Source organism: Arvicanthis niloticus, chromosome 15, assembly GCF_011762505.2.
Source record: "Arvicanthis niloticus isolate mArvNil1 chromosome 15, mArvNil1.pat.X, whole genome shotgun sequence".
In the NCBI taxonomy this organism is placed as follows: domain Eukaryota; kingdom Metazoa; phylum Chordata; class Mammalia; order Rodentia; family Muridae; genus Arvicanthis; species Arvicanthis niloticus.
This window is the reverse complement of record NC_047672.1, coordinates 28131592-28143776: the sequence shown is the minus strand read 5'-3', so window position 1 is coordinate 28143776 and position 12185 is coordinate 28131592. Positions and strand designations below refer to the sequence as shown.

The following is a 12185-nucleotide window of genomic DNA, read 5'->3' as shown; positions in this document are numbered from 1 at the left end:
GAACTAAAACCTATAACCCTTTTCCTCTCATAAGTTGCTTTTGGTCATGTTGTTTGTCAGAGCAAGTAGAAGGAAACTAGAACATCTATGATTAAACCAAATTTATCATAGATGGCTGTACTTAGAGATCAATCGCATAATGAATCCACAGTTTTCTTACATTTTCCTTCATCTTGACACCAGGTAAAAAAATGTCATTAATTTGTTTTTAGTATCTACTTTCTCCCTAGCAACAACAAAATGAAAATTAGTGTCTTAACTCTAAACCTGGAGTGAGCAGTTTACAGCCAGTCTCTTGTTTTAGAAATAGTGCTTCACTGGGCAGAATCTAGTTACTCATTTGTACACTATGCGTCCACATGCTTTCTTGCTACAATGTGAGAGTGAAGTGTTACAACAGAGACAGTGGAGCACAGTGGCAGATACTACAACTGCCTAAAATCCTAAGATATTTTATGATGCTGGCCTTCACAGAAAACTTGCTGGCACCTGATGTATATACAAAAAACATCTGTCAGTGTAGGCAGTGTCACAAATGGTACAAGAGAAATCAGACAAAGATTCGCTGAAGCAAACTGCAAACAAAAGTAAGTGGCAATGAAACCCCTTCTGAGTAACTTTTACCACTGCCTGTGTGTCTTAACTAAAAGGACATTTCATTTACTATGGGAATATCAACAATTTTAAAACTGTGACTTAAGTATATGTTGCAGCAGAATGAAAATACAACAGACTAAATCAAGTGATGAGGGGGAATCAAATCCTCTAACTGAGCACACACAACTGCATCATCTGCAGCACACACTCGCTCGGCTTCTTACTCTGACACCCAAGCTGCTTACTCAATTTTGAGCTATATAGCAACAAGAAAAGATGGTTTTGGTGGTTTGCTATTATACAACTTACTCAAATTTTCTTTTCATATTGAGAATTATTTCAGCAAAAAAAAAAAAAAAAAAAAAACTATCAGAACAAATTTTAAACTCATGTAAAAAGAATGTTTTAAGATTCTCTCTCTCTCTCTCTCTCTCTCTCTCTCTCTCTCTCTCTCTCTCTCTCTGTGGGGGGGGTGTAAATTTTTCACCTTTAAAACTTGAACCACTTATAAAACTCTTTCTGTAATCAATACTTCAGGAGTTATTATGGCTTGGCCTGATTCATAAGTGATTATGGTGTAGTTCATACAAGCAGTTAAAATCCCACCACATGCATTTTTCTCCTACTGTTCAATGACAAATTTACATGGAGATCAACCTGGATTTGGAAATCCTTAGACAAATTTTCACTGTAATAGCACGTGAGTGTTATTAAGTACAAGCTCCTTAAAATCCAGTTTGAAATGCTATTCCCAGGAGCTAGGGGACTGACTCAGTAGGCAAAATGCTGCTGTGCAAACATGAGGACCTGAGTTCAGGACTCTGTGACTGTAAACAAAACCAAATATGTTTGAAAAAAACAGTAAGATACCAGGGACTTCTTGGGCAGCCAATCTCATATCAACCAAACAGACCCATGTCGAGCCATCCAGAAAGACATGCCATGTGAACCTCTAGTTTCCAAAGGTACATGCACCTTCATATACCCATACACATCATACACATGCACACATACTCAGAAAACAGTTTCATTTTGAAAAAAAATCATTCATAAACAAACAAAACAAAACTTTAAAGTACTAACTGAAAAATATATATTTTGTCTGCCCTATTGAGTATCATTAATTTTAACACTGTTTTTGAATTTCAAAGACAATACTGTCAAGAATCATCAAGTTGTTTATTATAATGGGACTTAATTTGCATTAACTCCAAGTCAAAAGAGACAAAACTTCATGCTGTTTACAATCTGCATTTAAAGAAGCTCATATATTTTCTAGATTGACCTGGAATAAAAAGTAGCAATGAATGCCCCCCACCTTCTAAATGAGAAGTATTTCTGCAAAAGTCCAGCAAAAGATTCAGCAACAATCTGAAGTCCTCATCTACAAAAGGGAACCGCAGCATTGTGCTTTGGTCTCCTCCTCACTGTAATATGCCGTATGGTCAACCTTTTTACTTGTAAAAGCATGTTTATACTACAAATTAAAAGGAAACAGGAGAAGAGGAAACGTAAAAAAGAAGATAGGATATTAAGCCTTCAAGTCACCTTTTATAGGACAATGACTACTCTGTGGACATTTTCAAGAGACTCACGCTTGAAAATGGTATCAACATCATTGGACAGATTATTATTTTCTAGACCACTCTATAGAGAGTAGAAGTAAACCAAAACAAACAAAAGACAAAGCAACAACAACAACACAGCTACAGTCGGGTATGGTGGCAGCTTTAATCCCAGCACTCAGGAAACAGAGGTAGGCAGGTCTCTGTGAGTTCCAAGACAGCCTGGTCTGCAGAGTGAGTTCCAGGACAGCCAGGGCTACACAGAGAAACCCTGTCTCGAAAACAAACAAACAAACAAACAAACAAACACCCCAACTAATAAATTACCTTAATTCCTTTGCCCTCACACTGCTGACCTTCTCCTTAAAGTAGACTCTTGGAAGTGTTTCCTGTGGTCAGCTAAGTTCCCTTTTGAATAGATGCTAGCATAGTAAAGCCTCTGGAACATCTTGCTGATGAATTTGCTGATTTACTAAGATAGTTTTCTAATTTAGCTGACCACAGGCTCATTTTATTGTAACCATGTCCTCAGAAGAGACACTTTATGAGATACTCTGGAAAATGCTACTTTAAAGTAATATTATTGGGTTTCAAAAACTCAAATCTTTGTCTCTGTCTTTAGAATTTTAACTTGAAAAGTCATTTTGTACTAAATTGGTTATTCAAATGCATTTACTACCTGCATTTCCTCTTTTGTGAAGCTGGCTGCCTCATCTCCCAATTCATGTAGATACATGCAGTCAGGCTTTGGGCACTGCATGTTCTTTAAGAAATAACTGCAGTACTTTGTTGTACCTAAAGATGCCTGTAGGAAGAAGAGGGAGCAGGAGAAAGAAGACTCAAAATATGAATTGATACCACAATGTGAATTTCCATGACTAATGTTTTTAGTTCACCTAAAATGAGACACAGAACAAAAAATGACTGAGAGCACTATGAAGCTGAGCTATTACTGGTGGATATGCTGTAGACGTTTATTTAGAAGATGTAGAAAAAACAGGTACGGCTTCCAGAATTTACAAATTCAAATCCTCTCTAGGCACCTGTTCCATATTTAAGTAGTTCAGTACAGAAGAAGAAAAATTCCTTTTTCTAATTCTGTCGTCCTTCTTCCATTTACATTGGTTGGGATTATTTGCCCAAACACAAATCAACAAGTCAGAACTATTACCTTTTTCTGATGAGAACAGTTCTAGTTTCATAAAATAAGAAAAACATGAAAGTCAGATTTTTAAAGGATTATCTCCTAAATAATGTGTATCCCAGGTAAATAAAATAGGGCCCTACTAAGTTAGTACTAAATAATTTGTGTATCACAGGTTAGTATGGAAAGCTAAAAGACAAATATTTAAAGTACATGCCTTCAAAGTTACCATTTAAATTCGAGACACTTCTCTACTTTACAATCTTATCCCTTCCTCTTAAAAAAAATAGGAAAAGAATCAAGAGAAACACATTACCTTTAGTGTCCTGCCATCTACCACCACATTGTTGACACACTGTATTGCTCTGAGAGCATCTTCTGACCGGATATAGGTTACATAAGCACTGGCACTCGGACCCTAAAGTGAAGCACATCCCATTCCACTGTTAGTAGTTTCAAATTAATACTGAAAAAGAAAAGTATTTTACAACCTGCCTACAAAGTTCTGAGGGTGTTTTGTTACTACTACTGTTGTTCATGATAATGGCAATCAATAACCACAAGTAGTAGTTTTGATATAATTTTTTTCTAGCTCATTAAAAGCTGTAAGTGGATTATAACACAAATTAAAAAAATAAATATCTTCCTTTGGCTTTTTCCCTATTTAAAAGTAGCTTAACAGACTTACCAAAGTTACAAAAAAGTTTATAAGTGAAACATCTAAAAATTTTAAGACACTGTATCAAAGTAAATACTCTAAAAAATAAATACGATCTGTACAAGTTGTTAATTAATAATGTCAGTATTACAAAGTTGCTTGACTAAGTGTTCAATATCTAAACTCCTTTCTGATTACAAATCATTATCGAATGATCAGGTTGCCTGGTAGCAGACTAAGTCCCCACCAACACCCTTTAATCCCATCAGTTAATTTTTGTTTTCTATTTCCCTCTCATCCTGTCAAGTAATACACTGTAAGTCCTGAGGGATCAAATAAACAAAACTTCCCCCAGCCCACCAAGAGTGGTTACCATACTGTTTAACTCCTTTGATCCTCAAGCTTTCTGACTACAGAGAGGACATTTTCCTTCTGACAGCTCAGGTCAAGCCTAGACCTAGGGAGGAAAGGCAAAATCCCTGTAGTGAGTTACCTGTGAGCCTGCATATGATGTGCTATTATTGATGACAACTTTATGTATTTTACCAAACTTCCCAAAATACTCTGGTCGTTTTAAAACCTATAAAAGAAGAAGAAATAAGGCATAAACTGTCCCTGCTTTAATCATCTTTATCTTTTTTTTTTTTTTTTTTGGCTATTTTATTTATTTACACATCTTTATAATGGGGACATTCACCATCTCTTGTAAATGAAAAACACAATGGTAATTTTTAAAGTTTCTAATTAATGTAACTACCTCCTAAGAGCATTTATGTAGTTAAATTACAGGATATTTAAAAAAAAAAATCTAAGAGCTATTCTTTTTTGAAATACTCTATAGGAACTAAGACTTACAAAGTTTTGCATTATTATGTTCTAATACATCAATAATCTATAGGATATTATCTTCATAAAATTCAACTGTATTGACACTAAGAGATAATTTTTATGAAGTAGTAATGATCAAAATTATAGTCAAGAACAGAGAAACAAAGAACAGGCATAAGCAATGACATTTATGTCTCATAAATCTGTTGCATATTTTATTAAGGCACTGTTTATAAATTCCAAACATGTTAACAGTGTCCCCTCAACTGTCTATGCTTTATGATTTATCACTGTGTGTATAATTTCCTATATCAGTAAATTTTATTTTGTAATTGTCTCATAGGTTGTTCCCTCCCCACAATCTTTACTGCTAAGCTACATTTGAAAAACTTACATTTCTTCGTCTAATTACCTAAGTTACTTCTTAATGTGCACTTCGTATCTCTCTCACCTCTGTTATTTTGTTATTTGATTACTACAGTATTCTAGATTTTCTTACAAACTTACAAATCCTTGGTTTTGATTAATGTGATCAGAATTTTACATGATACAAATCTCTCCCATGACTTATAATTACTTCAACATTAAATTTTGTTCTTTTCCTACAACTTTACACACAGCAACCTCTTTCTCAATGAATAGTCCATGTTATGCCACTAATTCTTAGCAGTATCCAACTTAATACACACTAATCTCACTATATGTTGGGTGTTTACAAATATAAGGTTATATACAGTCAATTTTAATGGTTTTCCACTCTTTTTCCCTCTTGACTGACAGAACAATAATAGTAGCTAATGAAATGACACTTCATCCCCATACTGTTTCAGAGCTTAAAAATGAAGAAAATTGTCTGAGAGGGGGTTTTCTGGCCAGCAGAATTAGAAACTGAATTTAGTATTCCAGCTGGAAGGATACCAATTCAGCTAACAGCCTCATAGCTGAAATATCTGCTCCCCAAGGCTGGCTGCACACAGCTGCTCTGCATCAGTAGCTCTCACCATAACTGCATCTATAGTAGCAGTTCTCAACGAAGGAAGCCCTGAAGGGACCACTTTAAAGAACTGTGTAAGTTTTATTTGGGGGCAGACTTTAAAGTAAGAAGGAAACACCCCTAGCATTCAGAAGATGACAGCCAGGGAGTCTTCCACACTCAAAGTAGCCCTACCCAACAGTGGTTCCTGTATACCTTCTGAATGTCCCGTAAGACATGCATGTAGCTATGAAGCCTATTTATAGTTAAGGAAAGCTAGAAAGTTCATATTATACCTAAAGTATTTCCTCCATTTTGACATAAATTGAATTTATACATAATATGAAATTAAGAAGTAACTATAAATACTTTGAAATTTTACTAGTTGTTTTACAACAGTCATTCCATTGTACTTACGTTGCCAAAACATATATTGTAACAATCTGTAATTTTAACTGCCACATTTAGTGATTCTACAAATCAGATGAATGGTTATTTTGTAGTGTAAAAATACTACTCCAAGAAATTTAATATTAACACAAATCATCTGAGAGACAAGTTAAAAAAGAAATGCAGAGTCAATAGGTCTAAGGTAGAGCCTAAGAACTGACATAGTAAACTCCAAAGAAATACTAATGCTTCTGGCTTAAAAGGCCACAGATCACAGGCAGGTTCAAGAGTGCCTATGCCCAAGCACTTACATGCAGAAAAGGTCTTTTGATCATTGTTTCCTGGATACATGTGTTTTGAAATATATAGGGAGAGAGATTATACCATCAAAAATTCATTTCTAAGTGTATTAGTGATTACTGAAAACACTGAATTGTTCCATTTAGTAAGTCTTTTCAAGGAAAGTGGAATGTCTTTTTTGAGATTTTGTTCATAGTTTTTAATCTAAGTGTCCTATTCATATGTATACTTCTTGACTTGTCTCAAGAAGTTCTTCATCCTTGTATTTTGAAGATGTTATATGCAAGGATGTTTTTATTTTTCTTTTATGAAACATATGTTGTCTCCTGAAACTGGAATACCGGCATCCTACCTGGTCCAAGGACATTTAGGGTACAAGGGAGATCAAGAGCTTAGACCAGTGCGAGGAAACCTGTTGTTTTCATTAAGACAGAAAAGCCAGTGGCATATGTAGCCAGGGAGGTACTCTGCCATAAGGTCATGCAGATCCTTATAAGGAATTTGAGTTTTGCTCTGATTAAAAAATGGAAAACGACTGTAAGAAAATGAAGAATACAATGTTTGGCTATGGAATGGAGTACAGGTAAAAGCAAACTAAGGGGTCACTATTTAGGAAGCAGTGGTGTCTGTGTCAAACGTTCTTGATGGGCCGAGGTAACTGAAGTTATTAAGAAAAAGAAGGGTAATATTACATTCAAGAGCAGTGGTTTCTGCTTATACAATGGAAGTAACTTGGGGGCTCTGGGAAGTTATCAATACAAGTCTTTCCCCAAAATATTCTAATTCAACTATTCTATACCACACAAGAATGCAGGTAAAACACAAGTGAATGGGATCTAACAACAACAAGAAAAGGTGTTTTATATAATATTAGCTTCCTTTTTTTTTTTAAGTGGATAATGAACCACTTTTAGAGTTGAAAACCACTGGTTTAGAAAAATAGTTTCTGGCAAACAATTGGATACAACACCTTCATGGCAAATAAGATAGGTATAAAATACATTGACATGCCCATCTGATAGCCAAAATGGTACGTGTCATTCTATTCTTGAAATTTTTCAACAGCTCTGTACTGCCTTTAGAATAAAATGTACACTCCTCAGCACTGTTGGCAAAGCCTTCATAACTAAGTGCCACTCAACTTGCCCCAACCACTGAACTTCCTTCCAAAGACTTCATAAAGAGGTCTTTCTCATTCAAAAACACTTGGGCAGTCCCTCTGCAGGAAGCACTTTACCCCAAAGACAGCGAAGACCCGTATACCTTCCCAGCAATGGTCTGCTGCTATCCCTATATGCCATTAAAGCAACACAGTGCTCCTCACAGACTGTTATGCAGATAAGCAGGCACTGTTTTGTATACTCTGAATGTTCAGTGTCTTACATAGTGCCTGCATGGTACAGGTAATCAGTAGATTTTTAAATAAAAAACTTAATCGTGTTAGTATTAAGTGAAAAAAATACATAAAACTCTAGGTGTGGTGGCTCACAGAACAGAAGGTTGAGACGGGGATTTTCGAGAGTTCAAGGCAAGTAGCAACAATAGATTCTGGTCTCAAAAAACAAAAACATAAATGTGTATATAAATAACATAAAATAAGCATTTGCAGCAAAAGAAACGCAAAAAATTTAAACATTCCATACTAACACAAACACTAGATTTTGGCTAAACAACTGATAAAATGAAGGCAGAAATATTCTTTGGGGACATAGTTAAATATTCATGGACACTACTAAGAAAAAGAAAAAATGACAATCAGATGGTGCACAAGTGAATAAGGAATGGATTAACAAAGCAGTCACCAGGACAGAATACACCCAAATAGGAGAAGACTTACCACAACGAACAAGCCACTCAACTGTCTTTGCCTCAGTTTCTACTTTATAACTGAAATGGTTGTGCAGACTCTTGAATGCTCTCTAGAGCTACCATATACCTGGGATACTATCTGACCTTATTTGCTGCCTAGCTAATACTACTAATTCTCAAAGCTGGTCTTAATTATCCTTTTCTTGGGGAGGTTTTTAGGTTGTTTTTGTATGTGTGTTTTCTCTGCATATATGTACGCTCACCATGTACATGCAGTGCCCTCAGAGCCAGAAGAGGAGTCCATTCCTTGGGAGTGAAGTTAAAGATGATTGTGAGCCACCATGTAGGTGCTGGGAACCAAACTCAGGTCCTCTGCAAGAGCAATAACTGCTCTTAATTGCTGACCCATCTCTCCAGTCCCCAACTTCTCTTTCCATAAATGCTCAGGCATGTGTGAGCCCTTGAATTCTGTCTTCTCCACTAGCCTGTAAACTTGCTACTTGGTATACTCTATGGATGGCTTGCTACCTAATTTATCTTCAGTATCAAACATTGTATATTGTATTGATAGTAATTAAATTCAAATTTTAATTAGGAATGAATATTTCCACAAACCTGAAATTCTAAGAATTTTAAGATATATAATTATCTCTTAATTGTCATCAAATTACCATAGCTCCTAAATTGTTTTCTATTGACTAATAAAAGAATACATCTGATAATCTACTTCTAGATGTGGTTCCACATTGCTTCCAATACTAGAGCTAGTTAAACTAAAGATATATAAACAAACAAAAGGTAAATTCACACCCAAAATCTCTCACATCAAGATGAAGTCCCAGGAAGTTACTGAGGTAGCAATTTCAGAAAGGCAAAGTAATCAGTAAGCTAGGAAAAAGTAACAAAGGACAGAGTGGGCCAGAGCGCTGGCTCCACAGGGGAGAGAGCTCTGACTGTGCACATCGGACAGCCAGAGGTCTAAGCCTGGAACTCAGATAAAGGCAAAAAAGAACCAGCTCCACAGTAAGTCTAGGACCTCCATATCATGAATGCATGCACCCTCAACAGCATGGAAACAGAGAGAGAGAGAGAGAGAGAGAGAGAGAGAGAGAGAGAGAGAGAGAGAGAGAGAGAGAGAGAGAGAGAGAGAGAGAGAGAGAGAGAGAGAACTAAAACATTTTCATAAAGGCAAGGTTGAATGGGACAAAGAGATAAATTAGTGCAAAGTTTTGGTCATGTTCAAGGGAAGTGGTCACAGGAGAGGTAGGATTCTGTCTCCCTGAGGAAAGTAGAAAAATGGAAGCATCCAAACAAAGGAGAAGTGACTGCTCAAGTTGATACTGTGAGTCTAAAATGAACTCTTTCTTTAATATTTCCTTTTCTGTTTAAAATTTTTTATTTTTGTTTCTTGTGACAGGATTTTACTTCTTTAGCTCAGGATGGCCTGGTACTCATTAAGTAGCCAAGTTAGACTCAAACCCATGACCCTCCTGCTTTAATATCCTGAATGTTCAGATTACAGATATGAATTCTTGACCAACCCTTTGCAAAGAAGCAGGTCTCTTGACTATGATATAAAACACCAGCCATGGTCCCTGGACCTAGAATCCTAGTGATTCTTTGTGTGTAATAGCAGAGGGCAGGAAAGGGGAGTGCATATGTACTATGGCATGTGTGTGGAGGTCAGAGGATGGCTTTGCAGAGTTACTGCTCTCCTTCTCCAGTTACATGGGCTCCAGGGACTGAGTCCAGGTCAGACTTCCACAGCAACCATCCTCACTCATCCAGAGCCTAGTAATTAATGAGTTGCATCCATTTCTAATGCTCATAAGGTTGTTCCAAATAACAGCTCCCTAAGATTCTCCTCTATTGAGTTAAAGGAATTTTAACGTCTTAGAACAAAGTCATCAATCAATGAATATATATTTTTCTAGTCTTTACAAAAAGAGAAGTAGGTTCAGTTATAGTTAGATATGAAGTTATCCCCCTAGAACATCATACACTGAAGGCCTGGTCTGCAGCTTGTAGATATGAAAACTATGGCCTAGTCAGTGGTCAATTTGCTGCTGGATTCATAACTGAATGGATTACTGGGAGGTGGTACAGGCTATGTGAAGTGAGGTGTACCTTTGAAAGGTATCTTGTTCCCAGTCTCATTTTGTCAGTCTTTCTGCCTTTTCACTGCATGAAATGAGTGGCCTCTTCTGTCACACTCAGCTTCTGGCAGGATGATCTATCTAACCTTAGGTCTATAACAATGGAGCTAGCTAACAATGGACCTCAGACAGAAACTATGAATCAAAATAAATCTTGTGTTAAGTGCACTCCACTATGCAGCCAGCTATTTGCCAGTTAGTAAAAAGCTGTTGGAAACAGCCTAAGAGAGTGGTCTAGCTACTACAGAGCTAATCCCTAGCATCATGAAGGACATTCCTCAAACTCACTTCAAGAACTTATTCTAGAAGACTCCAAATTCAGCTCTCTCATACTAAAGCAAACATTCTAGCTAACACAAGCTTCAATTTTCCTTCCCAATCTTCTAAGCCTTTCATGGTATAGTGGAATTAAAAATTAACAGATGCATATGCAAAGCCCACAAGAAAGCATGAGCTCAGAGTAACTTTGATAAACCTAACTGAAGGAGAGAAGAGAAAGGTTAAGAGCCACCAATCAGGGAACTGAACCAGAAAAGACTTGGTCTCTCATTTCACTTAGTCAAATTCTCCTTCTTTCCCTAAAATTTGCTTAGAATGACAAACGTAAAGAATGATGATCCAGTACAGCAGTTCTGAATGAACAAGAGTTACTACCTGGGGAGCACTGAGATAGCTCAGCTGCTAAAGGCACTCACTCCTGGGCCTGTCGACCTGAGTTTGATCCCAGAACCCACACAGTGGAAGGAGAGAACTGAGTCCTGCAAACTTCTCTTCTGATCTTCACACATACACTGAGACACACACACTACAACTTTGACAGCTGGTTAAGATTTCTTATTAGATTCAAGTACCTTTGTCTTCAATTACTTGATCCACACAGCCACAGGAAAGAGAAAGGAAAACAAAAGAAACTACAAAACTCTTCACAACTCCTACTAGCCTTAAGGGTGACAGGATCATTATCTATTTTCACAAGCTACCATCACTAAAAGAATTTTTAGTTCAAGCCCTTAGTTTCACAACTGAAGAAACTGAAACCCAGAAAGATTAAGGCATGCCTAAAATCACAACTGGTTGGCTTTTTGTTGTTGATGTTTTGAGACAGGGTTTCTCTGTGTAGTCCTGGTTGTCCTGGAACTCACTCTGCAGACTAGGCTGGACTCAAACTCACAGAGATTTACCTGCCTCTGCCTCCCAAATGCTGAAATTATAGGAGGGTGCTACCACCATCTACCTTTGGCCACTGGTCTGTAAATATTATTAAAAATTATTATTACTATTCATACTTTCTCCAAAACCTTATTATTTTCAGAAGAGTCTTACAATTTATCAGGCCAACTATGATTTTCAAACAAGATGGGCAAACACAGTAAGACTATCAAACTGACAAGTGAAAACAGAAGAGGACTTACTTCTGGGTCTGCTAGGCGCTGTGACAGACCTACAACAAATACAAGGTTTTTTTGTACAACACGTACACTAGCCAAATGTTTTCGATTTTCTGAGATTTTTTGTTTTCTCTCATTTTGTTTCTGTTTTTTCTCATTCTTTATCCTTTGCAATTCTTCCTGGGAAAGTGGTTTGTAAACTGCTGGGTCTTCTGGATATGGCTACAAGTATAACAAACAAGATAAAGTCAACATTAAATAAACAGAAAAACTGAATAAATGATAAACATCCAATTCTGAATGGCAGGTGTGTGATTGTTAATTTCCCATCTTCTGACAGTTTCCACTGCTTTAAAATATATTTTTATTAAAACTTA

General features: G+C 36.6%; 1 protein-coding gene across 3 annotated transcripts in view; it reads right to left on the bottom strand.

Annotated features, from left to right (window-relative positions):
* Cnot4 (CCR4-NOT transcription complex subunit 4) overlaps nt 1-12185 on the bottom strand; it is a 99697-nt gene that overhangs the window by 43321 nt on the left and 44191 nt on the right. For all 3 annotated transcript variants that reach the window (XM_034519130.2, XM_034519132.2, XM_034519134.2), the window contains exons 3-6: nt 11833-12030; nt 4458-4544; nt 3623-3724; nt 2842-2967 (exon numbers count right to left, since the gene is read on the bottom strand). In XM_034519130.2, coding sequence (XP_034375021.1) covers nt 2842-2967; nt 3623-3724; nt 4458-4544; nt 11833-12030 — 513 coding nt within the window. The remainder of the gene's footprint in view (nt 1-2841; nt 2968-3622; nt 3725-4457; nt 4545-11832; nt 12031-12185) is intronic.